This window comes from Falco punctatus (genome assembly GCF_963210335.1).
Source record: "Falco punctatus genome assembly, chromosome: 9".
Lineage (NCBI taxonomy): Eukaryota > Metazoa > Chordata > Aves > Falconiformes > Falconidae > Falco > Falco punctatus.
In genome coordinates, this window is record NC_137589.1 from 37,510,449 (window position 1) to 37,536,067 (window position 25,619).

Sequence of the window (25,619 nt, forward strand, 5' to 3'; positions counted from 1 at the left end):
GGCAGAAACTATCTCATCATGGACATCAGTGGAGCTGGAAGAGTTTGCACCAACAATTTGCTTTCCTTTATCTCCAGTCCTCCAGCCTTTTCTGCTCTCAATTCCTTTTCTAAGGCTTCTTTCCCCCCCAGCTGCAGCTTCAATATACCTTTTTCCTTGCATCAAAGAAATACTCTCAATACTCCCTTGTCTATTAGTTAAAAACTCCTCCACATCCTGTTCCACTTCACCTTACTCAAGACTGTGAGAAAGCTGATATTCCAGAAACCTCAGAGCTAAGACCTGTATCTTTGGATGAAGCCCTTTAAATCCACTGGGAATCACATTTTGAGGATCTGTACATATCTGACAGAACTCTGGTGACATGCATGTGCCAAGATCAATGAATATTAATGCAAAAGAACAGGGTTCAGGCACCTGTATGGCAGTTATCATGTAGGACGCCTCTTCCGACAAAGGTTGGGCCAGCATTTAAGTACTACATTATGTTTAGCAGCACCAAACGTAGCAGTGCCTGCTTCCTTTTCTCCACCTAACATTACCTTCAGAGTTTAAAGATTTATACATCCTTCTCCACTCAGCATTGAAACAGGAGCTAATATCCATTGCCCTTCGCAAATGCGGGTCCATGTCTCCAGTCATTTGTTTCCATACAAGTTTTGTCACCCTTATTTGTTCCAGTGCAACCAGTTGTGGAGTAAAGGCTCTTCTTGACTGGGGGCAGCAGAATATGATCTCCAGAGATTAGTCTGTGGCTAAATTGTGCTACTTGCATGATGAAAGTGTCTGGCAACATATTCCTAGAGCATGGGCTTTTTGAATGAATCAGAAAAAAAAAGAAAATTAGTTACATCAAGTAACTCTCTGCTTCAAACCCATAATTATATTTAACAACAACATCCAGCATTTTCATCAGCTATCAAAATCAATGAAGGCTGATTCCAATGGGACTAAAACTAAGCATGGGGCCCTTCAGTACAGTGTGACCTGAGATGATGTCAGTATAAGAGGTTTATTTCCTCCCTCCTTCTTCTACAGGAACTTCAGCATTCATTTTGCTCCCAGCCCCATTCTCCTACTCCCTCAATTAGCCCTATACAACTATTTGCGGAGTCATACTCTAAACAGGATGTTGAAAGGAACTGCTTTAAAAATAAAATGCTTCTGCCTTTAGGAAGAAGGGATCAGAAAGGAAAGAACAACTAGGAAAGAACAACTACTCCAACACACCAGAGGTGGGTAACCTGAAGTCCAAACCCCAATGGCAGGTGGTCCACTCCAGGGTGTGAGATGTGATGCAGAGCTTTAACAAGCCTGATGAAAGTATGACATGAAATGGTGACCCCATGGAGCTTGCAAAAACATGCTGTTGCTTGACAAAGGGCACCCAATTCCCTTCTCTTGAGCTGTTCCTTAAAAATCAAAGTGACCTAAAGCAAAGCTTATTTTAAAATAATGCTGTTTGTTAGACTACAAAAAACCCAAGCCACATAGCAAGAGAAGCAAAATAAGTAATTCTTAACAAAGAGTATTCTGTGATGTCTGTATTTCTACAGGAAAAGCCCTTGGCATTGCTGTGGTGAGTCTCGAGGACATTTTATAAACATATTTCTATAAAGACAGAAGTATTCAAATTGGAAATGCCCATTTGGCTGACTCTCCCCCTTTGCAGCTTGTGCGCTCCTTCAGCAGATAAGAAGAGAGGACAGCTCTTGCTAGCAGGCTGCTCTCAACATTCTCTTCATTAACTCTGGGAAAAATAAAAGCTCATTCTACATTGTTTGAAGGTAATTAGAAGCTGAAACAATGCGTCAACCCTCAAATGTTCTTTGGGTGTTTACAGTTTATCCTAGCATATTACACCCAGTTTTATTTAGGTCCTTCTTAGAAATCTATGCTATTATAGAGTGTAGTTTGGGAGGCTGGTGACAGACTGTAATTGTGGAAAAGGTATTTTTATAAATTTTACAGAAGAGGAATCAATGTTAAAAAAAAATATTATCTCAATGCCCCCTGGTTACGTTGCAAATCTTTTTCAGTTCACAAAAGAATATCATGATTTTTCATCACAGATGGAGATGAGTTTTCACCAAATCACCAGATTATTTTTCTTGTCTCACTGAGATGTTCTGGTAAATTCAGGGGGCTACTAGTTTCAAATTAACGGTCTTTACCGGTAGAGACCAACTAACATTTCAGTATTAAGGAAGATCCCACAAGGTCAGCAAACAGTTCTCTACACAGCCTTAAAATACTGTAAGTACTATCTAGCCAAGAGATTCCATTCCACAGGGAGCATTGCACTTCACTCGATATTTAGATTTGCTATTTGGATATATGAATATATTGATCACTTCAGCTAAGCTGTCAAAAAAAGGATGAACAAAACTCCTCTGGCTATCAGAAAGCAGTCAGTTCTCGTTTGGGTAAGAATCCCTCTGTCTATAGGGATCTTTTGTCTTACATCACATGAATTCCACTCAGTTACACCAATGTTGTGAAAGGCTACTTCACCGAGATATGTAAATGATAAATGCAAATGCTCATTTCAATTTCATTCAATCCATGGTCACTTTATGTTGACCTGAAGTCACTTCACTTGTATAAGCCAAGCAGTCGGCATACCTGAGGAACACCAAGAGAAATAAATGTACTATTTAAGTTAGCATGATGATCCAATAACTGACATTCTTCTCTCATTTGCAACTCAACCAACAGCTCGGCATGACACTGTCTTTTTCACTGTTTTATCCTTCCTCAGATGGTGCCCATCACATTTATGAACATAATCAAAGAACGAGTACAATAAGAACCATCATATGCAAAATCTTAGAGCTCATTTTTGTATATAAATTTGGCTGTTTGCATTTCTCAGTATTGGCTTAACTTGCATGCTTTTTGAGGAGAAAATTATGTATTCCAGGTCTGATTCTAAGCCAAGAAATAGAAAAACTCTCAACTCTGTCACACACAGTCCCAAGGAAACAGGGAAGACAAGATTTGATGGTATAATAAACATAGCTGGAGGCAGATCAAAGCAGTGCAGGCATTTTTCAACAAGAAAGATGACAACTTTTCTCAAATGAAATTGGGCTTCTACTTACTCTTGTGATGCTCTGAACATCTGCATTCAATATCCCAGTTTTTTACCCTCTCAGTAGGACAGATAGTTATGAGGTACCCTATTCCCAATGGCTTGCAAAGAGATTTAGGCACCTACCTCACACTTGTCCAAGACTTCTTTCACCATGTTATTTTCAGCGATGACAAACTGTATACAAACCAAGCGATTCTATTTGCTACCAGCTTGCATTTGCCCTCGCGTAAGTTGCTCAGCCTTTGTATTCCTCTTTTTAGCCATCCCATTCGTGAAGTAAAAAACATACCCTATTATTAATATATTCAATACTTTTTAAAATGCTCTGAGCTCGCACTAGAGGTACATTATAAATACACGTATATCTAAATTACCAACATTAAAAAATTAATAGGAAAAATTCTTATTTGTGGATTAACTACATATGATCCAATGCCAAATAAAAATCTACTCTGGTTTTGCTGAGGTCATTTAGTGCTGTACAATTCTCATGAAGTAAATATTTTTGAAAGTGGGGAATGCTCTGAGATTAAGCAATACATTACATTTTTTGATCAAATGCCAGAAGCCATAGGTGAATAGGAAACAGACATCAGTAATTACAGTTCGTACTTCAGCGATTTCAAACCCCCTTGCTTCAATGAGCAAGTATTAACTGGACAGACACTCCTTCACAAATTAGAGGTTGCAAAGGCTTATTACACACCGTATTTATCTTTGAAACTTGTCCAACAGAATTAAACTAAAAAATAATGATACAGATTATGGTTGCAGGCAAAAAACTATTAAAACTAACAACTATATATATGTTTTTATCTGTCAAACTGTCCCTGCAGCCACTCTTTGGTTTAAGAGCTCAGGAATGCATTATTAAGAAATACTAGTAATTGTATTAGTATACCGTTGTCAGATTTCAAACTGGTTGTATTTTACGATAAAAGCTATCCTAAAAGATAAACAATTTACTTCTTGATTGTGTACGCCTTAGAACGCAATAAAATTGCAAGAACATGAGTCTGGAGTATCCCCAGATGGGAGAAGAAATAAAAAGTATGACAACCACGTGAGCGAGAAGCATACAGTGAGTGTCTACAGTGCTTAGTGAAACAGGGAGCAGAGCCATTAACTTGACATTAACCAAGTCTATTGTAAAACCAAAACCAATCTAGCCACCTCACTGTGTTATAGCCCCTGAGCAACAAACTTAGTTATGAGGCCTTACTGGCAAAGCCTGGCACGTAACAGAGCTAGCTTTGATCAGGCCAGGTGGCTCAAAATATAACCCTAATTCAAAGAACAAATTATAATTGTGAGATGACATTCCCCTTTTCAAAGTTAGTTTTTTCTCTGGAGAGCTGCATTTGGGAAGCTATGAGATTTTTCCTCAGATGGCTTAAGACTATTCCAGATATCCAAGATTATCATGATTATATTTGGAAGAACTATGGAATTGTAGTGGAGAAAAAAATGGGGCAAAACTAGTACGTGCACTTAAGCTTTTCAAGGCTTCTGAGGGGTAGGAAGGAGCTTAGGCAAAGCTGCCTTTTAACTGTTGCCCAATTCCAGATATCATCAAATGAGTTCCTAATAAATATCTGGCTTCACAACAGATTTGTAATGAAATTAATAATTTAAGTACATTCCTCTAGATACACAATTTCAGTCAGAAGAGAAGATAGTACAAACTTTTTATTTGCTAAAAGAATTATTATTACATCTCAAATTTAGTTCATTGTAAAAGTTTTTATATTTAAGCTGATTAACTGAAAACAGCATTTGGATTGTTCTGTTAAAAACAAAGAAAAGTGAAATCTCAGAACAGTTTTACTTAGTTGGCCAAAATTCACAGCACAGAGCAAAACTACAAAAAAAGCGTCAGGAATGCAAGACATCTTAGAATCAGAGAAGCAATTTAGGTGATGTTTATTAAAGGTACAGTTACACAATAAATAAATGAATGCATATTTAGATGAACTCTATAAAGCTGTGTTAGGCTTTGGTATTTTCACTGTTAATCAGGATTTTTTTTTTAACACTGTATAGCTTTATCAATTAACCAATATTCTAAGCAAATACTTTAGATAGATCAAAATACTTGAAATCTGATAATTTTTAAATTCATCACACAAGTAACCCAATGCAAATATTCTGCATACTTCCTAAATAGTTACCTTATTAATGGCCTAACATAAAACTAATTATAGTCATTCGAAATGAAAGATACTACAGGTGGCCGGTATGCACTGCTGTGACAGTGTGGCAAGTTCTCAAATAGCTGGGTTTTGACAATTTGGATTTCTTTTAGAGCACATTCTCCTATCAAACAGCACTGATCCTTATAATTAGATCAAGATCTTTGACTACTACACACTGTTACTATTTAAAGCAGCTATTACAAGAAAACAGAGCATTTCTTTAATATGTTACTTCTAAACGTTTAAGGGAATACTGCTGATGTTTTCAGCACAATTAACAGCATCATTCTGCTTTTCAGTACATAACAAGCAGAAACATCAACTGTATCCAACACTTATCTGCCAGGTACATGAAAAAATAACAGACACTCTGGATACTGTCTAAGTCTTGGACAGAAACATTTAGAAATGAGAAAAATCTTGATGAAGGTACATGGTGTAATTTGTTTGTTTACATAAGTAAACATGCAATTTACCTTTATAATCACTTTACTCAGAGGTATCACTTGCTTTCTCCAACACCAAAGTTTCTAAAGCTAATGTAGTTTGTAAGCCATAGCGTGAGATTTATGATGTTATATTGCAGAAACCTGTTTAGCCCCTGATTTACAATCCTGGCAATTGTATTCAACTCTGTCATCATAACTAATTACAGCTAACTGCAGATTACCATATTGCAAACTCTCATCTTTATGAAAGAAATATGATGTTCTGCTAAAAAAAGAAAAAGAATCAAACAACCTGAGGGCTAATGAACAAAAATGCACTATTCCGTGTTGGACTGCAAACCTAAACTCTTCGAATTAGTGCTGTAAAACTTCAAATTGCTATTTGTTGGCAAGTTGTTTTAGCCTCAAGTACTTACATAGTAAATCACCATTACGCTAATACCATACCTTTGGCCTGAAACATATTAATCTTGGTTAACAATAACTGACATTTACATTACCAATTCAATTCAGGCATTGTGGTGACTAAACATATATGCAAGAGCTTCAGGGAGAAAAGTTATTAGTTCTGAATGTGTCCTTACTTTTCACTGAGAACAATTCTGAAGAAACATTATCATCAATTCCTGTGATAAGATTATACCATAAACATTAAAATCCTAATTGATCCGTAAAACATCTGACTTGGAGTGAAATCTGCATTTGTTTCCTGGGTGCTGCTAACTGCACAACACTATGTATTTCAGCTATTTTTCAAGATACATTATTTCAATACTTTATCTGTTCTAAGAAACTGGGACTTTTAAAACTTGAGTTCTTGAGAAGGAAAGGAATGGGAATTTTAGGTTTTCTGAAGAACATGGCACCAGGACATGAGCAACAGTACCAGATTCTTCCAGGAGAGGGAGGATGGACTTTTTCCAGCCAGTGTTTTCCTGTTTATATTTATTAAGCTCATAAATAATAAAGGCTTAAAACAAATAAGGTGGTTTTGCTTTTCTTTATTAAGTGCCCCCCAAAAACCTTCAAGCTATCAGAAAAATAGTACTTACTGCATTAAGTCTGTACAACCTCAGCAGGAAAACTTATCCCTCCCCTTATACTCACATATTGTAACTGCAGTGCAGCACAGAACACATTTGGACCAAGTATTTTATTCCAACTTTATAGACAGTTCTCCACCAGATTCCAAATGCATTCTGCAATGCATTATCTTAGGTTTTCATATTTGGAGGGAAAATACTGTATTTAACATAATATTGATACTTAGACAGCATTTTTGCTACATTAAAAGAGAGTGCCAAAAGAAGATAGTGTGGTTTAACAGCATTAAGAGAAACACAAGGAATTTGATGCATTGGGTTTTGGTTTGGGGGTTGTGTTTAGACTTCAGAAGTCACCCACAAAGATTCTTCAAGTAAAAACAGGTATATGACTGGAAAAATGGATTACATGTATCCCATGTTGCTTTTTGTTTCCCATCTTTTCTTAGCTTCAAATCTGAAATAGAGCACAATATCCATTAGGAATCACAAGCATGTGTGTATAGTATTCAACCATACTATTCTTAATAACAACAAAAATAAAATATTATTATTACTGTAATGAGGACATTAAGGCAAGTGTAGCCATATAACCAATACATTAATTCTGGTAAAGCCTCTGTACTTAAGCCTGATACACTGTTAAAAAAAAACCAAACAAACAACAAAAAAACCAAAACCCAACAAGGTTAAACTAAACAAGATTAGTGCACGCCTATTTCAACTAAGAAAACATTTAACTGAGATTGTATTGTACATACCTAGTGCCAATGAAACCACAAATGTTTAATTCCATACTCAAATGACTTACCCCCAAGCAAGCTTCTTTTTCTTTTGAGCTTCTTGGGCAGCCTCTGCTTCTTGCTTGGCTTTTACAAAGTTGCGGCAAGCAGCAGCTTTGGCAATTTTCACACCAAGCTAAGACATGAAAAGGAAAAAAGGAAAACTGAATAGATGCAAAAGGCTCATATGAAATTTAAGCCTCACAAATTACTTGGTCTGATATTGTTTCTCAGAAGTCAATATAAAAGTATCTTTCAAACATTAGGCTGATTCTGTACTACTACATTGGATGAGCAAGGATGTCTCCTGAGAGAAGACAAAGGAGTAGGATCCTGGGGCAAGCAATCCTTTTCATCAAATCCTTCATTGTCAAGAACAAAAGAAAATGGCAGTAGCCCGCTAGATACTTTTATTTGGGGTTTTTGTTTGTTTTTTTTTTTAAATAAATATATAGACAGATATACACACATACAGAGTCTCCGTTATTAAGACCAGCTTGTGATCTCAGCTGTGCTAACACAATAGTATCAGGTCTCACCAATATGAAAACCACCAAAAAGACAGTTTTATGCAGGAAGAACTGCTACTACCACACACTTCCCAGTAGTACCAGCAGTCATGTTTTGATTAGTCTGTCCAGAAAGTAAATGAAGCAGTGTCCTTAGAGTCCAAGTGGCATTTAGTCTTCGCATTACTAGTGTTTAGATTACTGTGTGATTATATGCACACTTTTCAAATAAGGTCATAATAGGCTGTAGGTGAATACTTTCATAAACTTACACTGTGAGAAATAAGCTTACTTTAGTGAATGTCAAGGGGCATAAAAAAAAAAGATAGAAGAAGGTACTGTGAACTATGACCAGATTATTTTCCTTAATCAGCACTTATAACTTGTCCACTGCAGTTACATTTTGTGACTGCTGTTATGACTTGACATTATCTCCAACTAAAATATGAATTTCGGAAGAGTTTAGCCTCAAAAGTTATTGCTTTTCTCCACAAACAAGCAATTAATTTAGCCAAAACTGCTATAAACTGTGATGTGGATAAACAAGTTTTCTTCTTGTGCTGTAGTTAGCTAACATGTTTCTGACTAGCTATTCTAAGTTTCCTCAAAATGTCATGAGAGCATCAAAAAAGAGAGGCATGGGAGACTCAAGTGAAAGAACACCCCTTAAGAATTTGGTTAAAGATCCATTATGAATGATAATATATTTCAATAATCTCTGGCATCTAAGAAGGCAACTCTTATTTATTCACAGACATTTTATTCAGGTAAGATAAGAGAGAACTCAAGAACGCATCTTCAGGTGCAGGTACACTGCCCCATCTTCTACAATTCTATTATCAAACACCTACTCCGTAGGTAGGTTGATACCCTGATTATTTTGTTAACAAAACAGCATCACTACAAGCCATTTACCTTATGGCCCTTTCAAGGTTCAAATATTAAGAAAATAGCCTTTCTGCAGAAGGCTTTGAGAGTCTACATACATCTAGGCAGTAAGCATGTCAGTTTGTGCTTTGTCTGACAGTCTGAAAACTAGCAACACAAAGGTTTAAGAGGTAAGGATAATATTTTAAAATGAAAACAACACAAAATAAAGCTAAACAGGGTTTTAATCTACTATCTGCACATGTTATAAAGTCACACATATGCACCTATGGAATTATCTTAATGCACAAAATAATTCATGTGACCAGACATTTCAAAACTTTACTATTATCAGCGACGTAATTTTCCCATGAACATGTTTATATAAATAGCTCTTCAATGCCAACACCCCAACCGCCAAATCTCAAGTCAAAGAGTGGAACATAGCATTCTCTTATTTGCATTGTCACTTAATATTTAAGGGCAGCTATTAACTTCAATATACTTGCAGCATAAAAAAGCTTAAGAAAACACGCCTAAAATATGCAAAAAATGTTTACTTGTTAATCGAAACAGGACTAATTATTAGCTTAACTAGAGCAATCTGATGGCTGAAGTCTATCAGCAGAACTATGCCTTTATTTTTAACTGTATTTTACCTCCTAACATACTTGAAAATTAACTCCTATGTGATGAATAACAGCATCTCCTTAAAAGATATTCTAATGCCAATTGAAAAGTATACACAAGTGAGGTCTACACAAGTGCTGCAGAAAAATCTTCTGATCTGTATTTCTTGGAAGACAGAATGAGTTCTTCTATCATTGAAAATTATGGAAAATATGGGATAATAAGATCCTCTGTAGTGTATGTGGAAGGAGAAACATTTTTGCAGCGTTAATGTTATCATTTCTAGGCTAGAGTCAAATTTTCAAGACATCGAAACAAATGTCGCATATAAACACATACAAACATTTTAAATGTCTTCTGCTCCTGACCACACCCAGATGTGCATCTTCACTCTTCCCACGTCCCCGAAAAAGCTTGGTCAATGGGTTTTACATTAAAAAACCCCACAAACAACAAATCAAACATTTCAGGTCATCAGATAACTCAATAAAATACAATCTTAGAAGAAGTAAGAAAGCATGAATAAAAATATATACAACAATTTCTTGTGTAGTCGAAGTATCAGCATTTTCCATATAGAACATCCAATATTTTGCTGCATTTTAATTAAGGTGTCTAAACATTATCACAAAGAACTGCAAATTGGTCAGAGCACGCAGTAAGGAAAATTAAGCTCTAAAGGCTTTTTATCACCATATTTCAGGAACCAAGGGTGTAAAATGTTCTAATTTGGGATATATTAAAAGCCATAAAAGGTCTTTCAAAAAGATTAATGGTACTTTGCTTGGATTTAAGATAAGGGCTTTAGCTGGTTGGAAAAGCAGGGCCCTGGCTAGACCCTTGAGGCATTCATCTTTACAGCCACTTGGAAGATTTGTAAAAGCGTCTGCATAACCTCAAGCAAACGCACTGCGACATTTTTTTTTTTTAAATTCCTTTCAATTTTACAGGTTTAAAGTGTGTAAATCATATTGGGTAGCAAAGATGATATTATGGTTCATCCTTGTAACAATATATATAGATTCAAGACAAACTTAAAAAACAAGTTAGTTTCTACAGAGCAAAGACCCTTCCATCTTGAAGTTGACCAATAATCACATCAAATATCTTACTCTAGATATTTAATGTAGCATAAATGAAAATTTTCTACTCATTTGAAATTGTTACCTTGTAATAAATTTCTGAAGCATTCCTCCTTTTTGAACAGTTTCAAGGCATTTATTTAAAAATACCAATTATCATACTTCAACTTTTTATGGAATAACAGGTCTCTGAAAAATATTTATGCCATTCTCTTTTGTTCTTTAATTAAATGAAAACAGATGTTTTCTGAAGTAAAGCAGAACCATTACTGGAGTACTTAAAGTGTTAAGGTCTTTAATTTTTATATCAGTTTGGTCTACAATTCCTGATTGTCTTTACTCAAGCTCAACATTAATGTCAAGCAAGTTACCTAGGAGACGAAAGAGATCAAAGAGACAAAAAACCCTCAAATGTCTGATTAATCAAGCCTGCAAACAGCTTATTTCTTTTAGCCTGCATGCAAGTATGAAAATGAGATTCTGGGAGCCGTACATTGTGCAGATTTGTTCATTCTTATCAGAACAAAGCCAGCGGCAGCTTATTTCATGGATCATTGGCACTGTCATCAGTGCTACACAGAACGGGTGACAGCTCCTCATTTTGAGGCTTGAACAAAATTAGCAAAAAGTCGGCACAAATTAGCCTCTCATCTTTTTAGTAATATGACATTATTCATTTACTTTTTATCCAATTTTTAATTTTTTCCTTGTCAGCTATCCCTTTCTAGTGTTTCTTGCACAGCATCATAAAACACTTTTAAAACAAGCAAAGAAATAGTTGAAGTTGAAACAGCATGTAAAGTTCAGGCAGAAGAGTAAACATTTTTATTAAGTTGCAACAGAATCTACTGTAACTTCCAGAAAACTTCCTTGAAAATCAAGACATTTAACATTAAATACCACAAAGCAAAGACTTGTCATTAAGATAGAGCTGTGCAATGTAAATGCTGAACAATACAAGTAATGAGACAGATTCAAGAACAGCTCCAGAAATATTTAGGTATGGTATAGAAAATGCAAAACCTACAGAAGCTCTAACAAAGTATCTATATTCAAACAGGTCCTGAAATACCCCATGATCATACCAGGGAAGCCAAACAGCCTTTTAATACAGTGTTACAGTTTCTCATCAAATATGAATCTACTTATTTCAGGCTTGCCTTTAGCAATGATTTTCTCCTTTTATGTTATGGAATGTTATCCATTGCTGACGTATATAAAATATATAAAGCAAACAAGAATACAGAGTGGATTTTGCAGTGAAAATTGTCCCCTTTCAATGATGTGCTCAACTTTCACTGTAAAACACTCTGTAATACCTTTGTTGTATTTCTATGCTGTGTATTACAACATCAAATTATATTTGGATGACATGTAATGGAGCAAGGACAGAAAACTGTTCTAATATTAAGCTCTTTGCTAGATTTAAACATTTAAATGCAAGTAACTTCTTCCATTCATGAGAAAACACAGCATTAAAAAATTAACTATAAGCTGTTAGATGCTTTACACAGCCTCCTTATAAGAAAGGCAGTTTTAAAAAAAGAACTGTAGTACTGTTTTCAGCAATTTCTTTATCTCTGTTCTTCTAAGTAAGAAAGCTTATTAACAAGCTTTGAACTTAAAATCACATTTACAATAATGTGCCATCAACAGTTTTATAAGCTAATTAGAAAAAAAAGATTAATTAATGACTGGCTGCTAATAAAATGGCAATCATGAAGAAAGAAACCAAGGGTGCTAAGCTTCAACTACCACCAATTAAGAGCTAATTACAAACAAATTATATATGTGTTTTGCTGTGGGCTTTAATTTACTAAAATGGTTTTAATTAAAAGAGAAAACATGCTGATTAATTGAACTGCAGAAAAAATCTACAGTATAAACTGTGCTTTGTCTGTCTCTTTAATTAGACTTGTAACATCTGAAATCTTTTTTTAAGGTTTGTTAAGAAAAAGATATACATAATTAAGGGAGCATAAGAATTTAATTCTAGGTGATAACCCTGCCATGTTCCAAAGGTTAAAAGAAAACAACCTCCATGAAGAGAGATATTTGGAAGCACCTCTCCCAAGTGTTAGAAAGAAAATCCTTCAGAGATAAAAAAGGAAGGGTTTCCCGCCCCCCCCCCCCCCCCCAGGTCCTTCAACAGGCAAGACTTCCAAGTTAATTGGTGCTTGGTTACATTCCATATAAAATTGCATCAATCTCTTCAGGTACCTAAAAGCAGTATGATGAATTGTGAATGTTGCACAGAATTCTGAAATTTTATTTTGCTTTACGAACACAGGCACATCAAGCAGTATAACCTGTCCATCTGAAACAGTAATGTGTGGTTGACCTCACCATCAATCATATCCTACCCATATTTTCAAATAGAAAACAACTTCCAGAACAGCTCCCAACAGCTATGACATACTACCTTGTTCACGTTCTTCCCATTCTAAACTATATGACTAGAAGTTACTTACAGACAACAGACACTAATTTGATCATAAGTGGTCAAAACTGATACAACAAGTTTTCAAGACAATAGAAGGACTGATCTTGCTGTAACATAAGAATGATACTCCAGTGAAGAGCCAATTAATTTTGTCAATTACAATGTAGATCTTTCATTTAAGCTTGATTCCAATACCATAGATTCCCTATAAATCACAGCTTTTTTTTTAAAAAAAATCTTTCATCAAAATGCCAGAAGCCACTAAGCTAAGCACTTAGGAACAGTGCTGTCAGAAAGTCTGCTTTATTTAGAGACTGACAACTACTCCAGTAATTTAGCACATTAAATTACAAAATATTTTAAAAGTTCCTTTTGACAGGTAAGTCTAATATGGTCAAGATTATTTTATCATGTTCAAGTTACAGCCCTCAGGCTAATATGCTCTTAGACAACGTGGCACCTACCTACCAGGCAGTTAACACAAAAAACCACAAGCAAATGCAAAGTTTGAGGTTTAGCCAGATTAGTTCTCAGAATATTAGAGCTATAATAAATCTCCATTCTGCTTCTTGAGACACCACGCAATGAATTGAATACAAAAGCACTATGAAAAATTCTTTCTCTAGGGTAAAAAATTTTTCCAGGTTTATATATTAGGAGTAGGGTGGTAAATGTAAAATTCCTAATTTAAACCAAATCATTTTAAAACAAGTATCACTGCAAATTGAAACTCATTTACAGCAAAGTGGAATTACCAGTTATCTCCATATAGCATCCTTACTCAAAAGGATAAACACCTCCAACTGCTGTGGCTGTGCATAGTCTAATTTACTCTTCAAAAAAATCTAGGCAGATTCTCACACAGAGTAAGAACAATTAAAACACATTCCAAGATCTTATTCCAAAAAGTTTTGAAAAAGCATTACAAAGCTGACAATTTCAAGTGTCTATTCCCAGCTACATATCCAAGTACCTGCTACCATTAAATCTCAACTACCCTACTTAGAGCACCACCAAGAAAACCATGTAATTGCAGCCCAGCTAAGCATCCACATAAACTTCATTCTTTTGACAACCTTCATTCCAAACAGTTCAAAGTCTGTGAGGTAACTCCTACAGCACCTCTATTGGCGTCTCTCAAGTTAAACATGTAATCATTAAATGCAGTGTTCAAACAATAGATTTAGGTATGCCATTCTACATTTGAAAAGCAGAACTTTAAAACATGAAGGTCTCTGCTGAAATCCCTGCAAGGTTCTAACAAAGACAGCAACTGCATTACAGTAATAAACCTTAACTGTGCATATTATACCACGCATACTGCAATGCATTTAATACTAATAGCAGTATGCTGTAGGTATTAGAGAAATAATTCAATCTAACAGTTTGTTTAAAAATGCACAGTGAATTACAGCAATGTGACCCACCTGCCTTATGTTGATGCTCAACACTGACTTATTAAAAAGGAGTGCTGATCTCAGATACTGTAACTGTGTCACAGCACGCGATGCTCAAGCTAGACTAGACTGGGGTCTAGAAGCAGCCTACCTAAAGCAGCAGTTACTGATGGCCTTAAATTATGCAGTACGATATAACGAGACATGCCCATATTCTTTCAGGAAGAACTCCACACAAATATAACATAATGCAATCAAGAATTTCAGGATCAATAAAACTTGGTGAAGTACAACACCCCACAAGAGAACATGCTGTGGGAATGGCCAAGGACGCTACAAGTTAGAAATCTGTTACCTTGATAACTCCCAAACTAACTGCAACCACTATTCTAGTCCAAACACTAGGATGAGAACAGCAGACAACGGATAGTATTTGGTACTGAGGTTTGCAACGAAATTAGACTGAATGTCATCACCCTAAGTACAATTTATATTTTTTTAACAAAAATGCAACTGCCAATAAAAAAAAGGGGTAACGCATTTTTAGCTAGTCTCAAAAGCTATATATGAATCCACACATGCAGCATTTGTAAATACCTTATTTGTGAGGCCGTGTATCAGAGTTTAACTTCTCTCAGTCTGAAACCTTGAATGCTACTAGATTAAGTAGTTTTGTTTTAAAATCAACATTTCCGCACATTTGTCAAAGCAGAAGGCGGTGACAAATAATATATTGTCCAAAGCCTCTTACAGCCCTACAATAACATCTTCCTTAAAGGACCTGCAACAAGTACCACATGGAAACCAAAAGACCCAAAACCTTGAAGTAGTAGCATTTCACTTTTTAGGATGTGTATTTCAGTGATCCCCTCACAGCTGCTAGATTATGCATATTGCCCAAGTCATAACTGATTTTAAAGAAATCTGATTTTTAAAAATACCTTTTTCTCACTGTGTCATAATGATAACATAGCGACAGCATCATTTTGGCATTCCTTTGCTTTTTAGGACATGTTTTTACTGCCTATTCTCATCATCTGTTTATTTTTGGCTTCATTTCTCTAAATACTGAAGCTGCCCTATCAGTTTCACAGGCTTATAAATGTTATACATCAAAAATTAGTTTCACTTATTAAGGCAGGAAACGGCTTTAAGAACTCTGGGATCTGTGCCTCAAAGCAAAAGCTTTATCAGCAGGTTCCAGTCACTGCTTCTTGCAAAAGAAAATGGTGCCGATTAAAACCCCATACACCTGATTTCAAAAAGAACACCTACCCACTGAACATTTTTCACACAGCTGCAAGGGGGGCTGTATCCTAAACAGAAGGTAGCCATTTCTCATATACTCCCTGTCCCCCAACCCTTCAACATTGCTGAAGAAAAATGAAAACTATACATAAAAAGATGAAGTTGAGATAAAAGAACAATAATTCATCCACTTCTCTAGACTTCAGCAGTGGTGTACTTCAATACGGTCATAGTAAATAGTTCCATGCCTGACTTGCTCTCAGTGTTGTGTTGCATTTGGAAGGCAGAGGGATACAAACGGCCATACTTCAAAAAAATCAATTCACTTGTTAGAAATATTATATAAAATGAGTTTTAAAAGGGACATTTCTTTAAACTGCAAAAAGAAGGAAAGGAGTGATTGAGTCAGTACTACACAATATAAAAGCAGTATTTTATTAATAGTACTTATATACAAAACAATTGGTTTTTGAATCAAGCCCTCCCATAATCAAATCCTTTTCTATAGCTCTTCACTGAATCAAAATATGTCACTGTTAGAATAACTTCCTTAGACAAAAAGATTCAGGAAAAAAACCCCACAGCTTCTTAAGAGTCAAAGAAAAATGAATCTTGCAGTGGGTAATGCAGCACATCTTTACACCAGTAAAGAACCCCAGCGAATTCACATGGATTCTGCTTCAACAGAACTCCTCATGAGATCAAGTCAGAGTCATTTGAGTTTTCCTTCTTTCAACATACTATTTATTCAGATAAAGCCCACTTAACCAAAACCAAGTCAAGGCTGTGAATACTAATAATGTTTCAAGCATTTTGTTTTCAGAATTACAACATGCTAATATTTGAAAGTCAACAATTTGGAGCTAATGTTCCACAAATAATAATACATTGCTGTAGCACCTGGGATATGCTAGATGTTGTACAATCCCATGGCTACCAAAATCAGATAACAGTTTATCATAAATATTACAAAACCTTAAAACTTTACATTAATTTGTTTTTATAGTCAAACAATTTCCACTACAACCTCAGTATGTTTTATTGATTATGATACTCTAACCACTTTAGAGTAGATGGGATAATGACATTTGTGAAGGAGAACAGCAAGCATTTTTCATGTTGTACACACAAAAGCTAATATAACAGTATCACAGTGATAAGCTGGCCAGACTTAAAGGGAACATTATGACACATTCCTATCGCTGTCAATAGCCATCTTTGCAGGTGGAAATTTTGTCATCACAGGTGAAAAGGCAGGCAAGAGTCATTAGAAACCATCCTGACTGACTAAACATAGGAGTTTAATGAAGACACACTGAGGAAGAGTTAGTTTTACCTAACCTCAGAGAACCTTAAGAACTGTACTTTCCCATTCAAGAGCCATTTGTTTTTAAAGCCATCACAATACCGTATTGTATTGCAGGAAACTGATTTAAATTTGAAACTGTACATTAAAGCTTAGCTTAAAACTCTGTACTTAAACATATTAAATATTTGTATGAAAATGAGAAGTATTTGGAATTTGTTTTCCCTTTCTTAATCCTTTTCTAATACCTTTGAATTTTGCTAGTATAACAGTGGACATAAAATTTCCATTACCTCCATGAAGATGGAAGAATATGCAACATAGAGGAATGGAAGCAAAAATTATAAAATTAACTCCTAATATAAATGCAGAATATATATTTTAAATTACATAAATCAGCTTACTTAAAAATTATAGCTTCTCCACTTGCCTCAAATAGTACTTAGCTATTTTTTCTATTACCTGGCTTCAAAACTAACCCAACTATCTTGCCTTAATTTTCTTCTTTTGCATTTTCTCCCCTGCCCACAAAAATTGGTGGGCACAACAGCCTGCATGGATTTCAATTAAGTACTTCAGCTACTACCACCTACCATACATGCACCATTTTACTTCTTATATAAAACTGCAATCACCACAGGTATCCAACAGATTCCTCATCAGTGTAAGTATTCTCTCAGTAATACAGACAAATTTAAAGGGTCCAATTTTTGTAGCAAAAAACAGCATAGCCTTCATAAAATTACTCAGATACACCAACTAACAAGACATCTTGAACAAAAAAAGGTGTTTCCATCACCTGGATTTTTTTTTTAATATGCATTTATCTACTAAAAAATTATGACAAGGAGAAAAAATTATCCTTCTAGTAACATCATTCTAAGGCTACAGCAATATGTTTGACATCCATCTATTCTTCAGAATTCTTCCAGCATCGACTCCTGATCACATGAGTACACAAGAAAAAAACCCACCGCTGCACAAGTTTGGGTGTATCTGTCCTTAGCTTGGCATGTCTTGCTCTACGCTTGCTATACCTCTTAGTCTCTTCAGGCTTCCCAAGCTTATTGGGAAGGGAACGCAAAGAAAAACTGGAGGCAAAGGAAACTAACAGGAAGGAAACATCCTACTCCAGTTTTCTTGGCTTGCAACATGCAGACAAATCAAAAGCTCAATACAGGTGACTAGTTAGTGACTCCTGTGACTTGTGGGTGGCACCAAGGCTTTACAGCAAGCTTACTTGGGATTGTTCAGGGCTGTATTTTCAATTCTTATACATAGATAGCTACAGCTGTCCAAGCATTACCAGATCAGCAGCAAAATCCTTCAATCACTGACAGAAGTCTGCTTAGGAAACAAGAAAGATGCCCCAAACAACCTCCAATGCTGTTTTTAGTTACCCCAATTTTCCTCAGAGCTTCTGTTAATAGCCCACTTACCTCACGAGTGGCTAATCTATCGCTCAGCTCCTCGGCCTTATCAATGTCACCTTCAGCCACAGACTTCTCTATGCTAAGTTCAAGGCCAGACTAGAAAAAGAAAAGCAAATATGTTTAGGACAAAAAGAACTAACACTTAAATGGAGCATCTCCTTCCTGAAAATATTTCATAAACTCTTTAAGACACTGCATAAAACTGTAATTTCTATGTAACACAAATCACTTTGTCTATGTATTGTAATGGACAGTACAATTAAGAATTCACTGAAAAACTGTCTGAGCACAAATCATTGCATTAGTTCCACCTTACGTGCAGGATAATACTGTAGGTTAAAAAAAATTACATGGACTAGTTTATGCCTGTCACAATAAAATTTCATCTGAGAATCTGGCTTATCACTTCCATCCCTGGAGCTTTCTAAACAAAATGTGAAATATGTGTGTCAGGTAACAAAGAATGGCAATTACCACTGTATCGTTACAGTTCTAAGATCTTATCTTTATCCAAAAACTGAGTTCTGGCACGGTGCCACTCCACTGTGCTAATAAATTAAAAATTCTAACAGTCCTATGGAAACAATGAAAAAGCTTCAGAATTTAACCTCTGAAAATAAGAAAATAGCCTTTATGATCAATGTAACAGCTTGCTTAAAGACAACATTCACAAATAATGTAAAAATAAAAGGTAAATATTTACTGGAAATTATAGTTGGAAACTTCTGATGGAATACAGAAAGATAGCATAGCAGTGGGCACAGACTTCAGAATTTCACAAAAAAGTCGCACTCTCATAACAAAAGACAATTTACAGCCTCACTGGTTTTAAATACTAGTGATGCTAAAGAAAACACATTTGACAGTTTCCTAACATATATACTTTTTAAAAAGATAAAAGCAAAAAAGCAAACAATTCCTGAGAAATGGTGATCTACAGGTACTTCGAGTTATTCCAGTGGAAGTTGAAAAAAGCGCACAGCTGGAAGTTGCAGCAATAGCAAATTCTTTTAGATGTCTTTTCTGAAATAAATGAGACATACGTTCCACTAGTGCACTCTAACACTTTGGGCCTCATTCTAGATCTATCCTGAGCAGTTTAATGACAACTAAATAGTATCAAAACAACTCAGAAGCAGAGAGTGTCCCCTGACTTGCATGCAGAAACTTACTTTAGGCAAATGAAAAATACAAAATTTATGACAAAGCTAACTGAACATTTGATGTCATACAACTTATGCACGTCTTTACTAGAACTACAGAACACACAGTGCTACAAGGAACTCGCAATATAATAAGCTTAACTTGTCCATCATATTGCATCAGTTATTTCAAATATGACTAGCTACACAGTAATATTTACAAATAGAACGTGTTATAAATCCAGCACACTGTAGTACAGTAGGTTTGGCCCTCTAATCCCTGTAGCCTCTGGTGTCAACTAAAGGGTTTACATGACACATTTTGGAGTTAAAACAATTTAAAAAAAAAAAAACCAAAAGAAAAAAATTCAAACACCACATACTAAGTGTTCTGTCTCATGACAATAAAAAACAAAACCAGACACAAAACAAGCACATACAATGTCTGAAAAGAAAGCAAAGCAACCTTTCAATCCAAGTAAGATTCATGTGATACCTAAATGGAAATTCATTAAAAATGTGCACAAAATTATCCTTCCTCAGAGTGACTTGTCATTTACTCACTTTCCAACAGTCTCAGTCTTATTCCTATCTCAGTTAAGGCTGAGTTCTTTTACGGCCAAGTACAAGCTGACAGTCACCTTTTGTGGAGCCCTGCTATCCACAGGTGATTCAAATCTATCATTGATTCCAAAGTATTGTGTAAGTTCTTTCCACTTGTCTTCATTTACCAACTGTTGACTACTAAAAACAAATAACAAGTCATTAATATAACCAGATCCCTTTCCACAACTTGTAATATTTTTTTTCATGTTGAAAAGAATTCTTCCGTTTAGTAGACATGCTCTTTTCACCCATTCAGTTTTTAATGGAAGTGAAATTAATCATTCCTTTCCCTCCAAGTGTAATTCCACAATCTTGAAAGCAAGCTTATAGAATCACAGAATCATTTAGGTTGGAAAAAGACCTTTAAGATCAAGTCCAAATGTAAACCTAACACTGCCAAGGAGGAAAAAGAGGAGGAGGAGCAGCAGGCTGAACAGGGGATTGTATGCAGTTACATGCAAAACATCATTAGGAATAACATTAAGTCATTTTTAAGTTATGTTAAATAATACCTTTGTGTTTATTTTTAAAATCAACCAATAAACTCCATCAAGTAATCACTAGCATCAAATTCAGCCTGCCCAACAGAGACACTTAACAACTTCAGCAGATATTTTACATGTTCAAAGCTAGGCTTTGGCCATGCACACGGTCAAGCTTTTTACAAGTTTTGCCTGATACTAAAAACAGACCTCAGATAATCACATTGACCTGGCTATACCTCTTAGTCACTTCATCATTCTTTTTCTGTTTTTCTAGAGGGAGAAAAAAAAATAAAATCAAACATTACACAGTAATACACTACAACATCCAATGAAACTAACAGAACTGTATCTGGTCACATTTCCTTTGGAAGACTGACACGCTAGGATTTTTACCCAATAGTCACGTGGATTTAAACCACTCAACCGTAAGCCTTTTCATACAAAGAAACTCTTACAGTATCTGTGAAGAAGTTTTAACCAGAATACACAAAATGTTTTACCAAATTGCTGAAATACACTTAGCCATTATAAACCAATATTAACTAAGTTCTACCTCCTTTTAAAAAATAGACAATTTACTACTTGAACTTTAAGTAGCAATTTACAACCTAGCCCTACAACATATACAAGTGGAAAAATAAAACACAAGATAATAGCTTAAATACATCTACTTAGCATTCAATTCTTGGTAAATAGCCCCCACCAACAAGCAAATCCCACTTCCAGTGTATTTGATACTAAATTCATTTTCAAAAAACAAATTTTGTAATTATATAACAACACCTTTTCTCCGGCGCTTTCTTTTTCGGCCTTTGTTTTCCTGTTTTGCTTGGGTTTTCATTTCACGGTTCTTCTCCTGAAGCTCCAGAAATTTCTACAAGATTAAGAAAAGGCAAATCAGTATTTTTTAATTATTTTTTCTTTACATTTTTAAAAAAACTACACAATGTGCTGACAAATCTTGTCCCAATATCTTATTTATCCACAGTGTATCTATTACATTAAAACGTACACATTGAGAACCACCAACTTTGGCGGTGTTAAACAAGAATTGGCTCCAATGTTTCATCACTTCTGACATTCTGCCCTCCCCAAATCCCAGGACTATTCAAACCTGACAGTTTTTTTTACAGGAATTCAGTTACGCTGAATACACACACCTATGCTGATTGTGCACTCCTGGGCCACTCAGTGGATTGCTATTGCCTACCTGGCAGTTTGCAATCCAAGTATTACTGACAGCATAGTCCTTGCACAGCAGGCGCCTACAGGGATAGACGGATGGAGGAGAGTAACTACATTTTGCCAATTCCTATTTTGACTCAAAGCCAAACAGACAGATTGCTCTGTTTATATCTTTTTTTTCCAGTCTTTACATGCAACAGGAAAATCAAGAGGTTATAAGCAACTGAGTCTGAATGTCTGCAATCAACCCCTACAGAAAGCATAAGGGTATGCCTGTACTGCACAGATATGCATCACCAGTACAGCAGCTGATATATTGAGCTGTAAATCCTTACTCATGCAGAAAGCAGTTATGAAGAAGCTCAGAGCCCATACACTACCAAACCCACAAGTCTTTATGCAAAAGCATAGTTACCCAAAAAACTCCCTGCTGTGCTTTCAATCTGCACTAGGAGGAAAAAAAAAATAAATATCTTACATTCACTTCCTACCTAAATTTCTGTTCAACTTGCTTGAAACAATCTAAGGTATATTATGATGACTGCACTTTATCATATTTTATGTCATTTCAGATTTGTATATTGACTATTCATCAAGGAGTTATTTTAAATTTTAAGATTAGCCATTCGACTTTGAATATGTTGCAATTATGCTCCAGACATTTTGAGACCTGTAACAATACCCACATTCCACATATTTAAAGGAACTCCAGAAGGGCATGGTTGAGATTTGTTTTCTCCATCTGTCACTGATATCACAACAGGTTCACTGATGGCATTAGTTTCAAGTCCATTCTCCTGCAATTCAGGAAGCCGAACTCTTTCAACGTCTTCATTTGCATCTTCCTTCGAAAGGGAACCATGGGCTTCATCTCCATCATCAGAACTTAAGTCAACATCACTTTCATTCAGTCCTGGAGGTAACAGACCACTCCACATCTTCCAGTTCAAATAAGTCCAAGCCATGTAAAGTCACTGCAAAGACACCAGAGTTACGTGAACTTCCCCATTCTGACATCAAAACATAATTAGCCTGCAGGAGAGAGAAACAGAAATAACAGCATGCATAATCAGAAATATTTCTGTTTCTCTCCAGAAAATTCGTTATCAGATGCTTTAGACAAGCATGCTATAAAGCTTCTAATACTTACTATGTCAGAGAGAAATTGAGGATTTAAGTACACAGACTGAAGCTATTAGCTTTTCTTTTTTCTTTCCCCTCCCTTCCCTGTTCTTAAAAGCCTCACCACTCCGCATGTGTTTACAATTGCTTTCAGACCCAGGGCGGTATTGCAGCAAACGCGTCCCGTCTCTCCCCACGGGCAGCGGGGGAGCCCGGCCAACCCTCCCACGCCATCGCTTCCCAGGCCGGCCCAGCCGCCTCCCCTCGCCGCCCCCCGCCCGGCGGGCACGGCCGGCCGCGGCGAGCTCCGGGGCGGAGGGAGAGCCCGCCGGGTGAAGGCGCAGGCCGGGGAAGAGCAGGCAGCCCGCTCCCGAAGAAGCGACGCGAGGAGAAACGCCGCTCCAAGCCAGGGCGCGGGCCGCAGACGACAGCTCCCGTCCCCGCAAGCCGCCAGCGCTACCGGGCAGCCCGCGCACCCCCACGTCCCCGCACCGCAGCCCCGGCACCAGCACTTCCCCTCCGCCGTGTTTACCTGGCCGCCATCTTGGCACCGCGGGAACACCCCGCTCGCCGATTGGGCTCTGCCCGGCAGCCAATCAACGGGGGTCTTGCTGCCTTGGGCCCGGCCTCTCTGGTCTCCATGGCAGCTCAGCAGGGTGACGGGCTGGCCGCGCCGCGGGCCGGGGCGGCCTGTGCGGGGGCGGCCTGTGCCGGGGCGGGGGGGCCAGCCCTGGCCCCGGGGGAAGAGCCGCAGCAGCCTCGGGCAGAGGGGTCCCCCTGGGGGCAGCGGGGGTACGGGGCCCCTCCTGGCAGTGAGGCAGCCGGGCGGGCTCCGGAGGGGTCTGCCGCCCCGAGGCGTGCGAGTGAGGCGGGTTTGTCGGTAACGGCAGTGCTCTGGGGGAAACACGGGTGACGAGGTTTACAACAGTCCTAGTTGCCATAGCGAAGTATGGCGTCTATTTCAAAAGTAAACCTTCTAATTTATACAGTGCCTAAGTGTTTATGCTGGGACAGAACGACAAGAGTCAGCAACCTTACACTTTAAGGGTGGAAAAGTCCTTCAAAGTTCCCACTAGTGTCTTGGATTAACGTGGTAAAGAGAAAAACTCAAAAATGCTACTCCCAGGTCTTGCAAGGCTATTCGTTGTGGATTGCCTTCCTGCATCAGAGCTCACATTTTCCTTAAACTGCTCCAAGAGTGTGGAAAAGTTCTTGGAAACTCACAGAGTATTCTAAGCCAAATAGCACTGTGCTAGGTGCTTCAAAGGTGAACAGCAAGGATATGCAGGGCATTCAGTAAAGGACTTGCTTATTTGGAAGAATTGCTTACACCTTGTCCCTTCAGCTTTCATAGGTGAGACAGTTAAAACAAGGATTTAGGAGTAGCGTCGAATATGATTCAGCAAGTACATCTTGTATGTAAGGAGCAACAGGAAGGAAGGCACAGACAAACTGCAAGAAAAAGAGAAAGGGATAAGGCTGACACCACCTGCACTGAAACGTGTCTGAAAGATGAGAGGAGATGCATTTTTCTGTGACAATTTGGCAGGTTGAAAACTAAATCACAGTATCGAGACTTCTGAGAAAGGAATCGATGACACCAAATCAGGACACAATGCAGTTGTGGACAAACGGTTCAGCTATGAGGGGAATGAGAAAAGGGCAAAAGTTTAAGCGTTACGAAGATGGGTAATAGGGAATATGGCTCTGAGTAGGGATTTCTTGGTGGATCACAGCTTCTGGAATTGGCTGTGCATGCATGGAAGGAAAAAATAAACACCTTTCTCCTAGACATGAAACAGATCTTCAGATTCATTTCCTTTTTATGCCATAATTTTACATCCTCAGATTCATTTCTAAAATCAATTAATTCCGTAAGTAATCACTTTTTCATGAACTACATGTACATTTCACACTCAGCTTGCTAACTAGATTTTCCTCTCATCTGGGAAATCAATTTTTGAGAGATTTATTTTATTTACATTTAATAATTGATTGTATTTGGTATCCAGATAAGTGGTAATTGATAAATGTATTGATTTCGGACATTCATTGACATTTGTTTTATCAAGATGTTAGACTATTAGGCTGCATGATTTTTTCTTGATGTAAGTAAATTTGAGAACACTTCAAAAATTCAAAGATGTGTGACGTCTTTATGACCTGTAAATTTATACGTTTGATAAGGATACTTTTTCAGAAGGCAAGTTCAATTTCATGACAAAATTTTTATCCAGACGTGCTCCTTATTTAGTATCCACAAGCCAATTTGTAGCACAAATTGGCACTGGTAGTGCACACAAATGAAGTACTCAAGTGTTCACCAGCATTTCATTTTATAATTACAGATTCATTGTATTTGTAATTCTAAAAGCCAAATTTCAGGATAATCCCCAGTTCTGCAACAAATTCTGACTTCTCACAAGTTCTTCCATGACAAAAAAGGTGGAAAGAGCTCCTCCCTAGCTTTCAGCAATCCAGAAGCATTTGTATTCAAAAGGTCAGCGATTGCTGAAGTTATGAAATAAATTGCTGGCTGCTTCACAGGATTTGCAATTTACTGTTTTTTCATTGAAACTGTGTGTAGAGTCTTTTTAT

General features: G+C 36.9%; 1 protein-coding gene across 3 annotated transcripts; it reads right to left on the bottom strand.

Annotated features, from left to right (window-relative positions):
• Positions 1-4,767: 4,767 nt before the first annotated feature.
• On the bottom strand, positions 4,768-23,694 carry FAM204A (family with sequence similarity 204 member A). Of its 3 annotated transcripts, none has more exons than XM_080401042.1 (8): positions 23,554-23,694; positions 22,586-22,873; positions 21,498-21,588; positions 20,951-20,984; positions 20,265-20,367; positions 18,488-18,577; positions 7,596-7,702; positions 4,768-7,241 (listed from the first exon to the last, which is right to left on the bottom strand). In XM_080401042.1, the coding sequence occupies exons 2-8, from the start codon at positions 22,862-22,864 to the stop codon at positions 7,190-7,192; spliced, it is 756 nt and encodes a 251-aa protein (XP_080257168.1). In that variant the 5' UTR covers positions 22,865-22,873; positions 23,554-23,694; the 3' UTR covers positions 4,768-7,189. The 3 variants fall into 3 exon arrangements, with proteins under 3 accessions (XP_080257168.1, XP_080257169.1, XP_080257167.1); XM_080401043.1 differs by having other exon boundaries at positions 20,265-20,364; positions 22,586-22,931; positions 23,554-23,572; XM_080401041.1 differs by having other exon boundaries at positions 22,586-22,931; positions 23,554-23,571.
• Positions 23,695-25,619: the final 1,925 nt, after the last annotated feature.

What these genes read in the sequence shown, in the direction of transcription:
- FAM204A (XM_080401042.1), bottom strand. Translation starts at nt 22,864, where the DNA reads ATGGCTTGGACTTATTTGAACTGGAAGATGTGGAGTGGTCTGTTACCT. An exon ending in TTCCTTTAAATATGTGGAAT is followed by an intron (nt 21,589 to 22,585) that starts GTGGGTATTGTT and finishes TTAATCTTGTAG; the next exon opens with AAATTTCTGGAGCTTCAGGA. An exon ending in AAGAAAGCGCCGGAGAAAAG is followed by an intron (nt 20,985 to 21,497) that starts GTGTTGTTATAT and finishes TTCTCCCTCTAG; the next exon opens with AAAAACAGAAAAAGAATGAT.